The sequence below is a fragment of the Antechinus flavipes genome, chromosome 1 (genome assembly GCF_016432865.1).
Source record: "Antechinus flavipes isolate AdamAnt ecotype Samford, QLD, Australia chromosome 1, AdamAnt_v2, whole genome shotgun sequence".
In the NCBI taxonomy this organism is placed as follows: domain Eukaryota; kingdom Metazoa; phylum Chordata; class Mammalia; order Dasyuromorphia; family Dasyuridae; genus Antechinus; species Antechinus flavipes.
The window spans coordinates 11,774,536-11,796,379 of NC_067398.1; the positions used below are offsets into that span (position 1 = coordinate 11,774,536).

Consider the following 21,844-nt stretch of genomic DNA (forward strand, 5'->3'; position numbering starts at 1 on the left):
CTGCTGAATCAGAGGTGAAGTTTAGCCCTTTCTCAATTCCCAAACTGGTTTCATCAGAAAAGGAGTTGTTCTGCAAACACCTCAAGAGCCCTTCTAATGAGAAGGCAAGTTGGCGGGTTGAACATCAGCGGAAACCGTTTTGGGAAACGCCGCGGTGGCTGAAGCCCGACATCTCCCCGCATTGCAATGAATCACTCGCTTCCGAAAGAAATAAAGTTTATTTCATGGATAGAAACAAGGTGATCGGTACAGCACTTCTCATACACGGGGTCACAATGCTATGGATTCTACACACCTTGTACGTTACGGTTCTACAGGACGTTAAGTTACAATGACTTGTCTAATACATGCCCATGGGTAATTTCGGAGAATTCCTTAATTGGTTCATATCAAGGTCCTTAGCCTCATGTCAGTGTCACAATCCACATGCCACTCACTTGAAGAAATTGTCACAAGAAGCACTATCAAATGAGGGTCTCGAGGAAATATAGAGATACGGACCCGTCGCGGCAGCACGTCACGGTCAAACACCACTCTACACAAAAACATCGCAGATATAGTGGATGTCAACATGTTGGCGGTCTTGTCATAAACACTGGTTAAAAAGGTAATTGGAACCCACTTTCAAACAAAAGTCAATGTGCGTTTAACGTGCATACTGGAATACACAAAATTCTGTAAATACAAAATCAAGACTGTTTGTGGAAATTAAAGAGGCTATGAGTTGCAGGCCTGACTCTGCATGAAAAGTACCATGATTTTACATAAGTGGTAGCCAAAACACATTTGTCTATTTTGAACTTCATTAAAACTCCAGGGGGAAACCAACTCAAGGTTGCTCAAATCCAAGATTTTCCCAACATCACAGTGTTTTGTTTGTTTGTTTCTTTGTTTGCTATTAAAACCCAGAGTCTATTTGTAGTATATGAAAACAATCCCTCCCTCCCCAAACATTATAGAATGTTACATGGAATGGGAAAAAATACAATGTTAGACAAAAATGGGACCTTTTAAGGGGACAGAACCCATTAAGTTGTTTGTTTTTATCAATAATACTCTTACCAACAGAAACAGGGCCAAAATACCCTTCCCAAACAATAAATAAGTGTGACAAAATTGGCACATACATAGAAATAGCTAACTCTACAGATTTGTTCTGAGGACCCTATTTTCCCCTAGTTTATTTCCTATTTCAAGTATTCAGTTGCAAAGTGAAGGTAGAAACCTGATTGTAAGAGACACCCGCTGCCGTCCTTGGAGACGACGGCCCAGCGGGTATAGGAGACACGTTTGTGGTCTGCATTTACAGATGTACTTGATATCTTGCCAGAGAACTGGGCATTTTTTTTTGTCTTCAGCAAAGATGGAGAATCCCTTGGATAGTTAAAGGACAAACGTTTTAAACATGAATGTCATTGGATTACTTGGGTGATTCATAAGCCTTACATGGTTCATGATCCTTCCAGAGACAACTACCCAGACTGGAACAAGAAGCTCACATCCCAGGAGGGGGCTTCTTCCCCATCAACAAGTATGGGATGGCTAAAATGGCTCTCCCGCCCCTCTGTTGCTTGACAAAGAGGCTTCTGCCTTTTCAATACCTCAATAACTCAAAGGATTTCAAGTGTTTTAATTGCCCCCAACAACCGTACAGAAAGACCATTGACTAAATTCAGGGTGAGACTTCAAGCATATCAATTTTCGAATCCATTTCCATGGGAACAATTAAAAAAAAACTATAATTATTAAGGCCACTCATGCTTAAATCCGATGTTTGTCCTTTAAAAATTCTGCTATGCATATTCTACTCATATCTATGTTAGAAAAATGTCTTTTCTTGAAACGAAAAATGGGATGGATCAATCGTACAGCTGAACTTTTGCACATGTTCACCAGATTCTTTCATGAGCTTTATGAAGTTGTAACAACCATTTTTTTCCTCCCTCCCTCCAGTGTGAGTTTAACTCTCCCTGGTACCACATCACTATGGAAAGACCAGAAAAGTTGGTCTTTTCTCCTGCATGTGCTTTAAATAATGACTGCACTTCACGGACGGTTTTTGTAGAGCTATATACAGAGACACAGCTTTAAAGAATGTTGCTTCTCCTCCTTGGGGTGTTTTCTCCTTGAATGTTTAATATGCACCAGAATCCACGTTGGAGATTACATTTTTCCATCAAAACTAAAAATAATAATAACAATAATAACAAAAACAGTCCTTCCAGTGCAGAAGGTCAAATGTATACACTGTCTTCGCGTAATTTGTAGCTTGAAATATTCGGGAGTCCCAGCTTTTATGTTAAAACATCAATACATAACTGGATGAGAAAAATCTGAGGTTCCATCTTGGTTCATCTGTACGGAAGTCGCCAGATTTGTGCGAACACATATGTGGACCCCCATGCTTTTGTCATGCCTTGATACATGAACAGTGTAAACAAAATCAGGTAGGATGGGTTTTCAGATGCCCCATTCACTGTCAGAGACACACTACCACCATGTTTTCATCAGGCGAGTTCTTGTCAATGAGCTCTAATCACGTGATTTTTCCAAAAATTGATTTCATTTCCAACCTGGCCCAGAGCTTATTAGTAGTTGGTGACAATGTCAATATAGGATTATTTGAAAAATAGATTAAAGAAAAAGAGGGGGATAAAGGCTCATGTATTTTTGTTTTGTTTTGTCTTTTTGGCATTCAGGTTTCTTTGTTCAACAGGTCACATAGCTGGAGAGATGATTAGTCCTGACACCATTCAATAACAGCTCACTACAGCTCACTTAGGTTCTCGTTCTCTCTCTCTCTCTCTCTCTCTCTCTCTCTCTCTCTCTCTCTCTCTCTTTCTCTCTCTCTCCCTATCTTTCCTTCTTTCTTTTTATTTGATAACCTAATGCATTTGAAATGGCACTGTTGACCAAATTGGCATAGTCATTGGAGATGAAGGTAAGTGAGTAGACCTAAACAGATGTTTTATCACAAAATTAAACTTTGGTTATATTAAAATTTATCAAATGGCATTGAAATAACTCAAACTGAATATTATTAAGGTATGAAAATTAGGAGAGGTGGTCATATTGTTAATTCCCAAGCTCCAAAATAAAACCAAAAAAAAATCACTCATTCAATATGAAAAATGAAGGCGCTGTCCTTTCTGTCCACTCTACTCTTCTGCTCTTGAATGGAATGGACTCTGCAAGAGACAAGACAAGATAAGGCAGAACATATCCAGTCCTTAGGTCTTGCAAGGGACGGCAAAAAGGAAACATTCATCTTCCATTGCTATGATCCCCTCCTTTGTGGCCATCGTTGGAGAGGGGTGTGGGATCCACTGCAATAGATTATCAGAGCATTTTTGTGGGACAGTGTCTTCTTTCTCCATCCAGCTTCTCTGTCGGATAACTGAAATGAGAAAACATGGCACTTAGTAGGAGAATTAATATCAGTCATTCCAACAAATGCAGTGATCTGCTGTATGACAGACTTATCTGTGGGAAGTAAAAAGTGTGGGTTTTTTGCATATTAGGAAGACAATCAATAGGGAGAAATCAATCCATTGGAAATTAACTGACACTGGACAAGTTGATCAGGAAACTGTCCAAATCTAGTAGTAGACAGATGACATTCTTCATAAAGCAGATATGACAGAGTTATTGAGACAGGACCAGTCCTGGACCTGAGATTGGCAGATTAACAATGTCATTGCAAGGTACAGTCTTATAGAATTCCCTAGAGTTCAGATTCATAAACATTTAAAATAGCAGAGAGCTTAGAATTTATACTAATATTAACCTGGAGAAGAATGGTTTAAAGGAAATAAACCCTGAATAGGGAATCAGAAAGACTGAGTTTGACATTGAGCTCTGCTACTTACTTAATCAATCAATCAACCAGCATACCAACAAGTATTTCTCAAATGTCTAAAATGTTTCAGGCACCGTGAGAGATGCTGGAAGTGCCGATGCCAAAATAAAACAGTCCTTGCCCTCAAGGAGCTTACATTCTCTATACCAGTCATTAGTCCTCTCTGGATTTGTTTCCTCATGTACAAAGTGAGAGGTTGTCCAGAACACTTTCAAGATCTTTTGCAGCACTAAATCTATCAAATTAGGAAACTGACTATGTGAGCCTTCATTTAGTCATCCAGCATTTACTAAACATTTTATTAAGTGCCAACTAAATATTAGGCACCGTGTTAGGTGCTGGGAATCCACAATAGAGAGACGGTCTGTGCTTTCAAGAAGCTCACATGCTAATAGAAAAGACAAAATGTGAATTATTAGGTACATACTATAGAGAGAGAGAGTGGTTATCTGAGAAGGGAAGGGACGATCAAGAGCTGGGAACTTACTGACTAATTTACAGTTGATTTGGTACATTTGATGTAATATCTAGATAAAAAAATAGAAAGCTTCAAATCTCTTAAGTGTTTGTTGTAATGCAGTCAAAGCACTCTGCTTTCTGCTTTATTGTTTCATTATGGAGATATTGGCGACCCGTAGACCTGTCACCTTTTAGGCTAGAAGGAAATGACAGATTCCTACTTTAGAATGAGAATTTACTCTTGTAATTGTAAAGATTAGCAACTTAGAAGAGCATCTCCAAAAGCACTGATGTGACTCACTTCTGTCTTTGTATCCCCAGAACCGACTATGGTATCTTGCGCATAACGGGAGTTTTATCGATGCTTATTAATTGTTTGGTTGATCAATTAAACTCCTCAAGAGCTTATGGGGGTCTATGGAACTCTTCAGTGCCTGGGGGTGGGGGGGAAGTTCGGTATACAGGGAAGAAGGACAGCCATGAAAACAGCCTCTTTCTGCCATCTGAGCTCAGTGATGTCAAAAGCATGTTCAGCACATTCTAATCACTGCTGACTAAGGGAAGTCCAATGGCTTTGGATGTCAGGGCAGTTGTTTGGAACCATCATTAAACAGTCAATATGAAATATGCATTTGGATGAACTCTGCTAATTCCGACTCTTAGGAATGGGTGGAGCCTCTCGGGTTAAGAACCTTTGAATTTGGGGTGAGCTGGGAGAGGCAATGACTTCTGCAGAGCAAGAGATGAGGGAGTATTGAAAGCAGATCATGTTACTAATTCTGACCCATAAAATCTTGGCAAACTTTTGCTTGAAATGAAAATTTGAAGTCAGAGCATGCATTCGATGTTGTGACTTCCGCATAGTTCTCATTCTTCTGTGCCTGAAAAGGACCTTAATCATCTTTTCAAAGGACTGACTGAAGCACTGAAGGAATAGAGACTCTCTATGATTTTCTTATTATACAGAATTCTCAGCTTAGGAAACGCCTACTAATATCAGCAGACGCTTTCTCTGCAACACCTACTGAGCTATTGAAAGGCTGAAGGGATCAAAAATGCTACAGACATTAAAAAACAACAACAACAACAACAACAGGGAAATAAGTGGGGGAGATGAGAGGAAATGTGGTTGGAGGAGGAAAGAATCATCCTACAAGATTTCTATTATCTTTTCTTAAAGTTTTTCCAAGATAAAGTACCAAGAAGGAGGACTTTATTCTGTTGCAATATACATAACCAACCCCCCACACACACACACACACAGAAAAAGAGAGAGACAGAGAGAGACAGAGAGCAATATCTCAAATAATGCAGAGCTGATGATGAGATGATGGCGAGCCAAAATGCAAGCAATTCTGTTCACTGAATAATCCTCCTTCCTTCCTTCATCCCAAGGATCATATTGACTAGAACAAAGGCCAGCCCAGTCTCAGACTCAGTGTCTAAGATCAAGGATTTAGAGCTGGAAAGGACTTAAGAAGTCACCTAAGACAAGATCCCCATTTTATAGAGGAAGAAACTGGAGAGACCAAAGTTCTTGTCCAAAGTCACATATCTAGAAAGTGGCCAAAATGGGATTCGAACCTGTGTTGTTCTAATTCCACTTTTGACACTGTCACACTGCTTGTCCTAATTCAATCTGTGCGACCTTTGACTTAGTACTAAATGAAAACTTAGATGCCATGAAGGGAGCCATCAATCATCCAACGGTTATCAAGGACCTACTATGTGCCAGCAACTGAACTGGGCATTGGAGATGCCAAAACACAATAAAATAATCTCTTATCTCAAAGGCTTTGCATTCTAATAGGGAAGATAAGTCCAGAAAGAATTCTAAATATAATTAATATAAATATCACATACATTATATGTATATGTAAAATCACTCTTGTATTCACCCAAGCTCCCAACTTTGGAGTAATCTTTGATGTGTTTATTTTCTTCACTCCACATTGCCAACTGGCTCTTAGATCTTAGCATTTTCTTTTTATCTACCTTCTGGACCACCTTCTTCCACATCTGGCCAACATCCAATCCAGATTCTCATAAGTTCTCACTTGCTCAACTGAAATGGCCTCTCATTGGTGTCCCAGACTAATTTTTCCCCTTTCCAATTCATTTTCCATATAGTTGCCAGAATGATTTTCTCAAAACACATGTCTGTCCCTAGAAGGCTCAATGACTTCCCATTATTTTTAAGATCAAAAACAGAGGGCATTTCAAGTCCTGAAGGACTAGATCTCAAACCATTTTTCCAGCTTTATTTCTTGTTATTCTTCTTCATGCTTCCTAAAGTGGAGCTATCCTTTTGGCTGTTCTTCAAATACAGTATCACATCTCCCATCTCCATGGCTTTGCCCTAGCTGTCCCCTATTGCCTGGAAAGCTGTCCTTCCTCACCTCCACTTCTAAGAATCCATTGCTTGCTTTAGGGCTAGGCTGAGGGAGCCTATGGTGCCCCACCATCTGTTAGTGCCTTATATATTTCCTATACATTCTTTATATCTTTATATATACACATCACTTCCTCTGCTTAGACTATAAACTACTCAAGATCAGGAACTGGAATAAAAGAAGCTGGAAAAAAATTCTTGTTGATTAATTAATCTAATTCAAGGTCATTATTTGAAATAGGTAAATGAGATTAAAAAAATAAGGCTTCAAAGAGAATTAATTCCATTCAATCAGAATCTATTCAATTCCTTGTGGGCAAGAGCTGACCACTGGGGATACAACAGATAAAAAGATGGCAGATGTCCTCAAGGACTTTATCCTACTGGAGAGATACAGTCTAAAAAGAGGTGACATGTTCAGGAGCTGTTGTGACTTCTGAGTGAGTAGATTCACCTTTCTGGAACTCAGTTACCCATTTGTTAAATCAAAGAGATGAGCTGGACATTGAATAGTCCTTTTCAGATCTCTCTTTCAATCTGATTCTGTGACTTGATTTGGAAGTCTAGGCTGCCATGTAAAACCCACATGATTGGGGGCATGTTATTAAACTTTCTACACCTTGGTTTCCTCATCTGAGAAATGAGGTGATTGAGACGAGACTTTCAAAGTCTCTTCTGCCTTTTTGGCCATTTTTACCTTTGTGACATTTGTGATTTTTTTTTAAATGACAGGATTAATTATTTAAACTCTCAAAGTTCTCACTTTCTTTCTCTGTAAAATAAAGGAGTTGGACAAGATGGCCACGGAACTGGCTTTTAATTCTAGCTGGTGATCCCATGATGAAATAGGATATGCCCGTTATTTCTCGGAGGTGGCCAGTATATTTTTATGTGAGTTTCGTTGTCTAGTCTGACCAGGTGGGGAACATTTCATTCCTTTTCAAAATTTTTGTTTTCTAAAATAAGTCTATTTGAAGGAATTACTGGCTTTAACCATGTGACACGTTCCCAAGTTGAGGGGATATAAAAAGTGTGGCGTAGTACAAATATCCCTTCTGATTGTTTTCTTTAGAATAAAGACACCTGCCCAATCCTTGCTATCTTCTCCAGCCCCTCAATGCTGGTTACAAAGCGATTTGTAGAAACAGGCTGGGAGAAAGGACCCTTTGGTAAACACAAAGGGGGTAGACGGGAAACTGTTTAATAACAGTAGTAAAAAGCGGGCTATTTTTGACATCTGGGTTAATGTCCATTATGTCCCATATGCTTTCCAAATGTGTGTAGCCTGCCCCCAGATACAAAAACAGATACCCATTCACAGAGGCAGTGGCGGCCAGCCCCCCGCCTAACTGATTGCACATGGTGCCGACATGAACACAGGCTGGCCACTGATAGGGCAATTAACAAAGGCCTGCCACAGGATGGACTGGTTATTCTGAGGAAATGGGGATCCTGCAAAGCTCTTCCATGAGGAGACTCCAGGTTGAGGAAAACCCAATAGGGCCATTCCTGTTCCTAAAAAACCTATAACCCTACATCTGTGTTATTACTTAGCATCTTTTTAATGTGACCTGAATGGATTTCCAGTCTCCTCATGAAGATTTATTTATTATTGTTCTGATCAAAGTAGCAACAAATTACATTAAATCATTTAATTTTCTTGTGAGGACCCGCCACCTTGAAGCCATAATTCAAAAATATGAGTGGAAAGCAATAATTCTCCATTGAGAGAGGCCTCCTACCATTGGATGGCACTTGAGAATAGAAATGCGACTCCATAGATCTTGGTGGGGTTTGGAGATTCTGGGGGGTTCCTGATTCTGCTTCCATAACTGAAGTAGTTTGATGATTCACTCCCTTGGAGGCTGACGGTAGTGAATAGAATGAGGAGTCTCATGATTTTGTGGGCGAGGAAACTGAGTCCCAGAAAGACAAAGTGATCTTCCCAGAGACAACTATCTAGTTATTGTCAGGGATAGGTTGTATAACCAAGTCTTCTGACTCTAGAAGTTCTGGTATTGAATCTAGAAAACCAAGTTGCCTCAATTCAACAGAAAGTGCAGCATAACAGGAAAGATGATAGATAATGTTTGCACATGTAGCCAAGATGTTTTATCATTGAGGCTGAGTGGCTATATGTCATTATACCGCCATTGTGACTCTCCTGAAATCCAAACAAATGTACCAAGCCCACATGGAGCAGTCTATGAGCTGCCATTTTGAATTGAATCACTTTGATTCCCTTCCAGGACACTCTAGTGATAACCATTCACCACGTGGGCAGAACAGAACAATCATAGACTTGCCCAGGAGCTAGTTTCCACTCAACCTGGACCTCCTAAGTCTAGCACCAGTTGCTGCTTTCACCAGTTGGCATTAGGTAGCAAGGAATGGTCTTTTTTCTTTGGTTTTCCTTAAGACAAGATATCCACTAGATTTTAACCCAGATTTTGGTGCATTAGCTGCATTGCTGGGTGCTAGCGTGGCTGTTTCTTTAAAATATAGGTGGAATAGAGATGTACTTATTGAAATTTCCCCAATTAATCTCCTTTAATCTTTTTTAAAAATCTCTTTGGAATACAGACTCAGTAGAGACAATGCTAGATCAAAGGGTACACAGTTTGATAGTCCTTTAGGCATAGTTCCAAATTGCTCTCCAGAATGGTTGGCTCAGTTCACAACTCCACCAACCATATATTAATGTCTCAATTTTCCCACATCCCTTCCTCATTTATCATTATCTTTTTCTGTCATTTTAGTCAAACCTGAGAATTGTGTAGTGGTACATGAGAGATGTTTTAATAACCTTCTTTAATCAAAGAAATAGTCTAGAGACATTTCATCTATTTCAATCCCTTTTCCTCAGTCACTGCCAAATGATAAATACTGACTTTTTTCAATATGAATGAATGTACACACATTTCTATGTACACATATATATAGACATATGACTTCATTAAGGTAGGGAACAACCAAGGTGAAAACTCCCTCCACCTTTGTGGATCTGTAATTTGAATTGCCTGAGTCAGTCAGTCAGTCAATAAACATGCATCTTAGCTCTGTTCTAGATACTGTGTTAAGCACTGGGGACACAAAGAAAGGCATATAATAGTCCTTGCACTCAAAGAGCTTACAATCCAACAGGACAGAGAACAGGCAAACAAACTGTACAGGTGAGCCATAAGTCAGATAAGCTGGATGAAGAGAGGTGAGGTGATGTGCCCACAATCAAAGTCAACTCTTCAAGTACTCTGTGAATAGGAGCTAAAGTAGAGAGCATCATTTTACAGAGGAAAGAACAGGAGATACAGGGTCAGAGATTGTTGTTGTCATTTTTCAGTCACTCTGACTCTCCATGATGCCATTTGGACTTTTCTCAGCAGAGATGCTGCAGTGGTTGACCATTTCCCTCTGCAGCTCATATTGCAGATGAAGAAACTGAGTCAGATAGGGTAAAATGACTTGCCCAGAGTCACACAGCCAAGAAGTGTCTGATGCTGGATCTTTATTTGGGAAAATATGTCTCCCTACTTCCAGGCTGGCACTCTATCCACTGTGCCAAGAGGACCCGGATTTAAATTGGCTTTGCCACTTTTGAACTGCGTGACCTTTGGCATGACACTTAACATCTCAATAAAATGAGTGGAATGACTCTTTAATATCCTTCCAGCTCTGGATCTGAGAGCCCAGAATTTTCAGGAAGTTAACCTTCGGGAGCTCATTTTCCTCCTTCCAAAAATAAGAAAGTTTGACTCGGCTCCTAAGGTGCTTTCTCACACTAAATGTCTAATCCTATGCTCTCCATCCAGATCCATGATGCTACATTTTACATGGATGGTATCCTTGTAGGATATTTGATATGCATGTGCATCTATATACATATGTGCATGAGAGTACATAATAAATGGGATCATATATAATCTTATACACATCTGTATTCATACATGAACAAAAAGAAAAATGCATCGATCACATGTTCATGATATGGATGTGCATCTAGGCACCTATGTGTATGAGAGTACATAATAGATGGGATCATATATAATTCTATATACATATGTATTCATACATGAACAAAAAGGAAAACCCATCAATCACATCCCCATGATATGGATGTATATGTATGTGTGTGTGTATATATATATGTGTGTGTGTGTGTGTTTGTGTGTGGGTATGTACAAGAGTACCTAATAGGTGGAATCACATATAATCTTATATACATATGTATTCATACGTGAACAAAAACCCACAGTGATCATATGCCCATGATATGGATTTTCATCTATAAATATATGTGTATGAGAGTGTGTGATAGATGAGATCATATATAACCCTATACACATCTGTATTCATACATGAACAAAAATAAAAATGCATCAATCACATGCCCATGATATGGATGTGTATGTGTATGTGTGTACTAGAGTACCTAATAGGTGCATTACATATAATACTATACACACATGTATTCATACATGAACAAAACCCTGCAGTAATCATATGCTCATGATATGAATTGCATCTGTAAACATATGTGTGGGAGAGTACATGATAGATGGGATTATATATAATGCTATGCACATCTGTATTCATACATGAACAAAAAATAAAAACGCATTCGATCACATGTTCCTGATGTGCCAGGAATCCTATATGGGGACGTAGCCTACCTCCATTCCGCCCCTACGTCACCATCCGTTCAACGTGTGCATTCGCCTAGACACACATGCACACAAATACATAGGAACGATTTCATAAAATAAATCCCTGCCTGTTTCCGAAATGCCGTCCCCCTCCTCTTCCCCAGCTGCGGTGCCAATTTAAAAGTCCCCGAGAAAAAAGGCACAAGTAACTAATGAAAAGAAGGCCAACGTAACAGCTTTATCAGCCTCGAACCAGAGCCTCCGCCACACTGAGATGCCAAGAGAGCCAAGACACTTGCCGAGTTAAGTGAAAAGGTAAAAAGCTCGTTTAAATTTATAGCATTCCTTCGGTGTCCCTCTAGGAGTCTGGCTGCGAGCCAGAGTTCCTTGTTAAAAATTTGTTAAACGTGTTTGGCATTAATGCAAACACAGAGCGCTCATTTGTTACGAGGTCTATCGGAATGCATTCATTGAAGGCAATGAAGTCGTTACTAGAAAAGAAAAAAAAATGTTCATTAAGTCCATTTAAAAAATACAATGATGTATGCAGCACATAGCGATGGCGCCCCAGTGGCTATATAAATATCTGACAGAATAACCACAAGTTGTGTTTGGTTTGAAACTGGAATCTTTGAAAGAGAACGGACAGAACAAAAACGGGTTTTGTTTGTTGTCAAAACTGATGTTAGCCTTTCTTGTTTGGAACAGGTCAGAATCCCCCGACGTTGGCCAAAGCGTCCCCTCCGTGTCCCATCGGTGAAACCCACGGGTTAAAACCGGGCCCGGGGAGCGCTCGGGGTTCACGTGGGAGGAGGGGCCGTGCTCCCTCTGACATCCTAGAAGGGAGGTTGAGTCAACAAACACCCCCCCACGTACACACATACACACACGCGCTTTCTCGAGGAAAAGCTCTGATGTTCTTGAGAATCTCTTCGGCAGCTGGGATCCCTAGTGGATTTGTAATTGTCGGATGCTATTGGATTACACGGGGAGGGAAAACATTCCGCTTTAATCACAGGGCAAATGGAATTCTAGAAACAAATATCTCCAGCCATGTTTACAGAAGCGCAACCTTGATGTTTCCTCCCCCTTCCCCGGACCCCTTAAAATGATCCAAGGAACCGTCCAGTTCACCGGTGATCTCCTCCTCTGGGGCAGGGGCGCTTTGGGAGGGCGGCCATTGTCGACCGGAGCTTGGCTGGGGGCCGTTACATAAGGCTGGAGAGATTACAATGGCAAAACCCTTCCGGGGCTTCTGAAATAACTAGCTCTGGGGAATAGGGAACATAGAAGTTTCAGAGTATAGTTATCGCTTTTGCATGGAACTTAGTTTTATTCTGCACACTCACCTCCAGGATTGACCTCTTTGGAGTCACTTTCCATTTTCCCTTTCTAACAAAGTTATAAAGTAATAGGTAATAATTATAATAATAAGAAGGTTTTTCCAAAGCTCTTTACAAATATTATACATACTCACAGGTATATAGGAGGTGGGTGTTATTATCTCCATTTTACAGATGACAAAACTGAGGCAGACATAATCTAGGTGACAAGACCAGGGTCTCACAACTGGTCAGTGTTGGAGGCAGGATTTGAATCCAGACCCAGGGTTCCTTCCATTGTATCACCAAAATGCCAATATTTAATTTAATGGCAGACATAAAGGTGCTTAGAGCTAGAATGGAATAGAAGTTAGGATCAAAGCTCAAATTGGATGGAAGGATTACTGTGGTCTATTATAGCTCTATAGCTGGAAGGACCATCAGAAGCTCTCAGATCCCTCATTTTACAAATAAGGAAACTGAGGCCCATGAAAATGACTTGTTCAAAGTCACACGGAGAACAAGCATCAGAGGCAACACTGGAACTCACGTCCTCGGAGCCATTTCTCTTTCCAGTGATTTGAAATAGGAAAGGATCTCAGAGTCTGTAGAGTCCGGCTCCTTTATTTCATGGGGGATGAAATATAAGTGCAGGAGAGTGAATTGATTTGTTAAGTCACAGAGCTCTGGAACTCCCATCTTTCCGACTCCAGCTCCCCGGCTTTCCTCACTACATCGCATTTCCTTTTAGAATGGGCCAGTTCCGAGCTCAGAGTTTTATTTCACAAACAGGTCAGCAGAAGAAGAATTCTCCCTTAATTGATAGCAGAAGCCCATTCCCACCCCACTCCCAAATCTGTCTCTTTTCCAGATATCATTTTCCTTTTTCAAGTGAAAATCCTTTACTGATTTTGCTTTGCAGAAAAGAAAAGGGGCCTTTGTCAACTTGAATGAATGACAAGACCATTTCTAAAAATGTGGCTTTGCTTTGGGCCCAAGATGAGTGGAGGGAACCACAGCCATGACCCGGAGAGAAGTGTCAAGCTGTATGGTCCTCAAAGGCCCCTCGGGAACACCTGGTCAGCACTTAGAAGCCAGAAAGAGGCTCTCGGAAAGCCCAGACGACGAAGGGAATTGGGCAGCTGGGACTCTGATGGCCAACGTCCCAATCGGACCCCCGAATCTATCAATGGCAGGAGGTCGGAAGAAGCCCTTCCCTCCTGGCTCGGCTGGAATGCCATTGACGCGCAGTCTTGGGGCTAATTAGGGGGTCTTTTTTTTGAAGATCAAGGTTTTGTGAGCTCTCTGCTCCTTAATAACATGGTTGGCCTGTCTGCCACCTGGGACCAAGCAAGAACTCCCTCCCTTCCTCCCTCCCTAACAGCAGGCACTGCCTTAGGCCAGTACAAGCGCAGGCAGGAAAGCCAGGGGATGCTGCCTGTGGAGCGGCTTAACCTCTTGGCTGCCAGGGCCTTGCAAGTGGCCCCTGGATACGGCCCTGAGAGGAGGCCTCGGAAGGAAGATGGAGCTCCAGCAGCATCTGGGCCCGCTGGAGCACTAAAGGGGAGCCCGGCACTGGGGCAGCCCCGAGAATGACTTCTAAGAGGAGAAAGCCACAGAGCATCCATCCAAAGCAGAAAGGGATTTGGGAGGCCATCCAGGACAACTGTCCAGTTCTACAGAGAAAGGACCTCAGAGGTGTTCTCGCAAAAGCTTGGGGCCAGGAAGGAACAGCAAGGGATGACGAGGGATGACCCCCACCTTTTACAGCTGAGCCCCAGAGAGGTTTGGTGACAGCCAGTGCCAGAAGCAGAACCTGAAGCCAGCTCCTTTGACTCCAAAATCATGTCTCTGTGCCTCTGGACATGGTCTCTGAGCTCTATGACTTGCTGTCCTGCACAGGGTCTGAGACTTCTCAAGGGGTTCTCCAGATGAACAGCTTGTTAGTTGTTCATTGCTTTGCTTTGAGTTTGAAAACTCTGCAAGCACCTCCTTGAGGGAGGGAAGGAGAAAGGGAGGGAGGGAGGAGGAGAGGAAGGAAAAAAGGAAGGAAGGAAGGAAGGAAGGAAGGAAGGAAGGAAGGAAGGAAGGAAGGAAGGAAGGAAGGAGAGAGAAAAAGAAGGAAGAGAAGGAGGGAGGAAGAGAGGGAAGGAAGGGAGGGAAGAAGAAATGAATCAAAGGGAAGTGAAAGGAAGGAAGGAAGGAGGCTCAATCAGATTCTGATCTTGGATGTGGGGATGAGTCCCCTCCTGTGGGGCCTCCCACCAGGGCCTTTTGGCTGGCCGCCAAGTGTTGCAATCCATAAGCCATGGCACTGGGCACCTCAAGCAGCAAGGCCAGCAAACTGCAAAGCATCCAGCCCTCAGTGACTGGGGGAGAGCCCAAACAGGGAGGGATTGACGTGAACCCTCTGCCTTGTTGACACATGCTGGCCCTGACCGGCTGTGGTCAATGATCCCATTACAGTCCCCAGTGTGGCCACAGAAAGCTCAGTGAGCTCCTGTTCCATTTCTAAATGTGGGGTGCAAGCTGGCCACGAGGTCTGACCCAAATGAGGCAACCCAACGTGCCACAAACACTGTTGCCATTGTCCGTGAGGCAAAATCCATTTTTAAACTACTTATTTTTGGCAGATGGGGGCCGGGGTGGAGTGATGCATTAAGATTAACTATAGGCTAATTTCAATGGGGTGCTAACTTCTTTTTTCTTCTCCGGACAAACAAAGGACCACTCCCCCATCCCCCTCTCTAAGAACTTTTAAACAGAAAAGTGGTTAAAGAAAGTAACGGGGAATCTGCTGCCCAGTGGAGTGGTCAGTCCCTTTGGTGGATCCTGGGATTCTGGAATCGCTAGCCCTCAGCCTTCTGGGAAGAAAAAAATAAACTATACAAATTCCACGTCTTTTCAGCCGAACAAGTGGAGTGTGAAATGAGATTGAAAAGAACACACACAGAGGCCACTGGGATGGAACCTGTGCATTTCAGACATAAATGTAATTCGTGTTTATGGAACAAAATGAGATTCACAATCATATGTGGTCCTGAAGAGATTTTTTTTTTAATCCTGCGGTGGTGGAAAGAAATAGAAGAGCATAGTCGTGGAGCTGGAAGGGGCTCTGGTCCTGTTCTCTCACCTTACAGACCAGGAAACTGAGGCCCAGAGGGGTTAAGTGAATTGGTTCAGGTAGAACAAATAATCAATATTGATCGGAGACAGAATTTGAACCCAGGTCTTTGGTTGACTCTGATAAAAGTGAACGTGTATGTGTGTGTGTGTGTGTGTGTGTGTGTGTGTGTGTGTGTGTGTATACACACACACACACATACATAGATATACCTACATATAGATAGATATGTGCGTATCTGTGTACATGTACACATGTGTATATGTATACAGACACACATACATGTATTTCTGCATAAGCACACACACATATACACATATGTGTGTATGCATATGAATGTGTGTGCATGTATTTTTGTGTGTTCATTACATATTTGTTGTTGTTTTAACCCCTGTTTCCCAGCTAAGGACAAAAGTGTAGGAGCTTTCCCAAGCCCTCGATCCTCAGATTCCTCAACGGGGACGATCAGCACCTGTCCGCTCTCCCGTCGGATCGTTTGCATTTCATTCTCCCCCCATCACGATGTTTTGTTTTTGATGAATCACTCCTGAGTGGGAAGGGGGCAAATACGTCTGAAACATTCTTCCCAGCTGTCAGTTTTCTCACTTTTAAACAGATTCAGCATCTTGTTTTCCGGATGATTCCAAAAGTCATATATTTTGTGATGGAGACTCAACTGGAGGAATCCTGTCCAGAAGCCCCGAGCAATATATCTCGGCATCGTAATTTCATTTAGGAGGAATGCAATGATTCATCATTTATCATTTGGAAATGGAGCGAGCCATCCAGAGGATATCAATCGCCTGCTTCTAGGCAACTGATGGGATATTCACATGTCCTACTGACTTGGAGTTTGCTTTCTCGGTCAGGGAGAGGCCGGATGCTAAACCGATTACCCAGCTAGGTTTTATCATTATGGGCAGAATATCAGTCCGTTGCTTGACGGAGCCGATATTAAATTAAAGTCTCCTCAAATTAAAGCCTGGACATTCGTTTCTGCACGACTCCCACGCCTCCATTCATTTCTTGGATGAGTTTGGATTGGATTCTATGATGTTGCCTTCCGGCCAACGACTTTCCTCTCCTCTTCCACAGGCAATCTCAGTGGGCCCAGGGTAGCCAGGTCAAGCTGGAATGGATTTGTGTTATTCTTATTTAATTTTCCAGCCTTGGGGGTTTTTACGTAAAAGGAGGCGTCATCCCACCACATCGCCATCCAACATAGGCAGGAAAGTGTGCTGTTGTTCCTCAGCCTGACCATTGGCATTCAGTTAAAAAACAATCTAGCTCCTGAATTTTATTACTGGAGGCTATATAATGTCTTGGTTTGGTAGGCACCTCACTGCTTCCTTCTACACCCCCCACACACACACACACTTAATATATGGAATAGAATCTCCATTTTAAATCTTATCTCTGTCCCTTACTAGTTTTGTGACCTAACAATTCCTCAATTCCTTTATCTGTTCTGGGCTTTTGTTTCCTTGTCTACAAAATAAAAGAATTGAGTGAAAAATCCCAAGAAGTCCCTCCAGCTCTATATCTCAGAGATACTTCTGATTAATGAGTAAAAACTATAGAAAATCAGATTTAGTCTTGGTGGAAAGGGGGAAAATCTCCTAATCGACACATCAATCAATATGCATCAATTAAACCCTTAACATGTGTTAAGTACAGATAATGAAAAGAGAAAACATGTTCTCCAAGAAGCTTCCACTCATTCTGATAGAGTTCCAATAAGCAGAACCTTCCAAAAATCCACTGGGAAGACAATCATCTCCCAATTATTGGTAATCCCAAGCAAAGTCTGGATGAACATTGGTTAAGTATACACTAGGAAGGATTCTTGAGAGGCAGCATGGAGGCTGGGCTGAGAGACAGGAGGGTCTGGGTTCAAATCTTACCTCTAAAACCTTCTGATCATGTGATCCTAGGCAAATTGCTAAAAACCTAAGGGCCCTGGCTGATTCTCCAAGACTCTAAAGGGCAGAGGAGGTGCCCATCTGCTTTGGGAGCGGGAGTTTCCCCATCCCAGATCCCTATAGCCAAGAAATCACAGATCCTTGGGAATCCCCTTTCAACTCCAAAGTTTTGTCATGTAACCTAGCTACAAAGGCCACAATGGGACTCAGTGAAGCCATTTAGGGAAGTTAACATTAAAGCTGCTTCTTCCCAGAAGTCAATGGCAGCATCTGTCAGCTGAGCCACAAGTTCTCCACTTAGAAACTAAACTATCCTCAGAAGGAATTATTTCATCTGCTTTTGTTCCTGAACATTTCAAATATTAAAAAGAGGGAAATGTAGCCATATATGTGAAGTCATTATAAATATTATTAAGACGCAAATGGAAAGAATAGGGTAATGTAGTGAATAGAAAACTGGCCAAAGCACCAGGAAGCCTGGCTTTGGGTCCCATTTATAACACATAGAAAGAGTTGGCCACTGGCTAGGTAACTTAACCTCTCAGTGCCTCCAGGCAATCTTCTAAGTCTAAATTAGTTACATGGATGGAGTTTCTACCTTACTACTGCCCCATAATTGGAGATTAGAGGAACAAACTCCATCATTTGAAGAGGAGACAGAACCTCTCTAACAGACCCACTGGTCCCCATGGGACCAAAGAAGTAGTCATGGACAAGAACTGCAAGATGGGCGAGCATGGATGGGTAGAAATTTGCACCAAGAAAGGCGAGGGTACAGTCATGAGATCACAGATAAATCTGAGGATGAGATAGATTTTGAAATCATTCAGTGAAATCAGATGGAAAGCCTTCTGTAAATCTTACTGTGATTGTTGGTATAGGAGATAGAGAGCCAGTCTGAAAATTCAGAATAAATGAATGAATGAAAAAAGAAAGAAAAAAGCATTTATCAAGTGCTTACTATATACCAGCAATAGACCCGGTACCAAATGTACAAATTGAAAAACCATCCCTTTTCTTTATGAGCAACTCACTCTAATAGGAAAAGAAAACACTTAAAGGGGACAGTAGCAAAAGTAGCGAGAAGACCTGGATTCTAGTCTTGCCTTGGACTGTCCTGGCTGCGTGACCCTGAAGAAATCACAACGGTTCTGTGCTCCAGGCTACTCATGAACATATAGAGTAACAAAGGAGGTATTAGTCTGCTTCGGAAGAAGGGTTTCTCGCCTAATAGAGATGGAATTACAAGTTTGTTTTTAGTATTTTTTTTATTATTTTTATTACTAGGTATTCATCCAGGAATTATAGAATGTCTAGAACTCAGAAAGGAATCATCATCATCATCATCAGTTTTCATTTATATAGCACTTTAAGATTTGTGAAGCATTTTACACATATTATCTAATTTGATCTTCATCACAATTCTGAGAGGTAGGTGCTATTATTATACCTATTTGACAGATGGAGAAACTGAGGCTCAGGGATTAAGTCACTTGCCCCACGACCACCCACATAGTTTATGGATATGAATTCAAGTCATTCTAGCTCCAAGTGTAAGGATCTTTCCACTCTCCACCTGGCTGCATTTTGTCTGGGGGCACTTCTAGATCCAGTGCCAAATTTTGGGTTGATTTAGGGACTACTTCCATTGGGCAGATAGGAGAGTCTCAGGGCTCCATTTGTGTATTGAATGCTCAGTCATCTCTACCACTCCCTCTCCCTGAGGTCCTATGGGCAGGGGCACTTCTGCCTTGCATTCTTCTAGAGGAAGTTTTCTGTTTTCTTTCCCTTCTTTTCTAGCTCTCGGCTGAACATTCAAGGCTCATTTCCTGTGACAGGTACACACCTAGATGGGGAGCCTCAGGAAGCACTTCTAAGTGGTCATGGTTTAAGCCACCAGAAGGAGCAGTTGCTGCACATTTTGGGGAGATGAGGCCCCCATTGGATCTGTGAAGGCGGAATAGGTTTCCTGACTGGTTCAGGAACAAGGGCCAAAAAAATGATATATCTCACATTCTTTCACAGCTTGTTTTGGCCAAATAGAGAAGGGGAAAAAAGTTACAATTTTTATTCTTCGGCAGGCCGAACTGTTAAATCATGCAGGCGCCCAGCCTGAGCCAAAGGAAGAGATCCCAATGGAAATTAAGCTAAAGGAAATCTGCTGGTCGGGTTTGCTGGGATGTCAGGCCTTTATAAGAAGAGCATCTTTTGGAAAACTATCTTTTTTTTGCCTGTATTTTGAAAACAAAAAGCTATTATTAAAAATAAAAAAGAGTATCTTTATGAAAAATAGTGTCTTCAAGAAAGTCTTAATTCTGGAGTAAGAGCATCAAAGATTTGAACCTATCCTGTGCTTGCATCACCTAGGTCGGGCTATACTCCTTCTCAGAATAGGTTTTCTCCTCTGGAAAACGAAGAGATGAGATTAGGGGATCTCCTACACCACAGAGCTGGAAGGGACTTTGAGACTGTTCTTGGTCATATGAGCAAGCAGAAGCTAAGTGATGGCTAGGAAGTGGTCGGAGAAGGGATTTGAACCCAGGGCTGCCTCATTCTATGTCACTGCAGTACATGGTTTCTACAAGACCTTCAACCTCTCCCTGCTCCCGTTTCCTCACTCATAAGGTGGCAATCAACATCATCATCATCCATCTTCATCATCCATCTTCATCATCATCATCATCATCATCATCATCATCATCATCTTCTGGACATAGGATTCATGAAAGGAACAAGTCAGATGATATTTCTGCAGTCCTTAATGTTCAATGGCAAATTATTATGATTGCTCTCTCAGGACTAGTCCTGTTCTAAATCTGGTGATCAATAGGGGAAAAAAGAAAGCAAAAAAACATACTCCAAAGAAGAGAAAGCATCCTCTTTCTGAGTTACAGTCCAGGATTAAGCATTATGAGGAAGAAATCCATTTTTTAAGCCCTGGGCAAGGACCCTTTGCATTTTATGTCAATTCGGAGCCAATTTAATAACCTTTGTGGCTGAGAAGCAGGACTGGGCCTCTTCGGGAATCGAAATAGCAATATAATTATTGGCATGCTAAGGACAAAGAATTGATTCCCAGAGCTTTGAGGACCATTTTCCTAATGCAAAAGCACATTAAAAGCAAAGAAACTCTCAAATTCTCCCTCAGAGATTCTGTGAAATCACAAATTTTGGAACAATCTTATCTAGTGGGACAGTTAAGTGTGGTAGTGGATAGAGTCCTGCCTAAAGTCAGGGACATTCATCTTCCTGAGTTCAAATCCAGGCCCAGACACTAGTTATGTGACTCTGGGCAGGTCATTTAATCCTGTTTGCCTCAGTTTCTCATCTGTAAAATGAACTGAAGAAGGAAAGAGCCACCTACTCCAATATCTTTGCCAAGAAAACCCCAAAAGAAGTAACAAAAATAGGACATGACCAAAAATGACTGAACACAATCTCTAAGAAGATGCATGGAACAGTGGAGAGAACTGCTCTTGGAATCAGGACAACCTGAATTTTCTGAGAAATAGAGAATTCTTCCTCTGACATCTACTGGCTGTGTGCAATTAGACAAAGCACTGAAACTCTCAGTGTTGGTGATGATGATGAGAAAGAGGAGGAAGATAATGATAGCTAGTACTCATAAAGCAAATCAAGGTTATCTCATTTGATTCTTCCAAAAACCCTATTCTAAAGGTACTACTATTTGGCCTTTTTTATAGATGATTACACTAAGGCTGAGAAAGGTTAACCTTTTTCAATATTAAACACCAGTCCAAAATCACACAGCCAATATCTGAGGCCAGATTTGAATTCAAGTCTTCTAACTCCAAGTCATACACTCCATTCACTGGCTGCCCAGTTGCCTCTCACTATGCTAGACAAATAAAACAAGGGATAGTTTTATATGTGGAGAAGGGAGGAATTTATGGCCGAAGAAGAAATAGAGAACATTATGAAATGCAAAAATGTGTAATTTTGATTACATTAAATTAAAAGGTTTTTGCACAAACAAAATCAATTCAGCCAAGATTAGAAATGAAGCAGAAAGCTGGGGAAAAAAATCTTTTATAGCCAGTGTAGCTGATAAAGGCCTCATTTCTAAAATATATAAAGAATGGACTCAAATTTATAAAAAATA

The 21,844-nt window shown here is 41.5% G+C and overlaps 1 protein-coding gene across 5 annotated transcripts in view; it reads right to left on the minus strand.

The window, feature by feature from the left end:
* Positions 1-2,821: 2,821 nt before the first annotated feature.
* ERC2 (ELKS/RAB6-interacting/CAST family member 2) overlaps positions 2,822-21,844 on the minus strand; it is a 985,497-nt gene continuing 966,474 nt past the window's right edge. For 3 of the 5 annotated variants that reach the window (XM_051979082.1, XM_051979112.1, XM_051979047.1), the window contains one exon: positions 2,822-3,397. In XM_051979082.1, the coding sequence (XP_051835042.1) occupies positions 3,278-3,397 (120 nt within the window). In that variant the 3' untranslated portion in view covers positions 2,822-3,277. The remainder of the gene's footprint in view (positions 3,398-21,844) is intronic. The other 2 variants (XM_051979089.1, XR_007950813.1) reach the window with 2 other exon arrangements.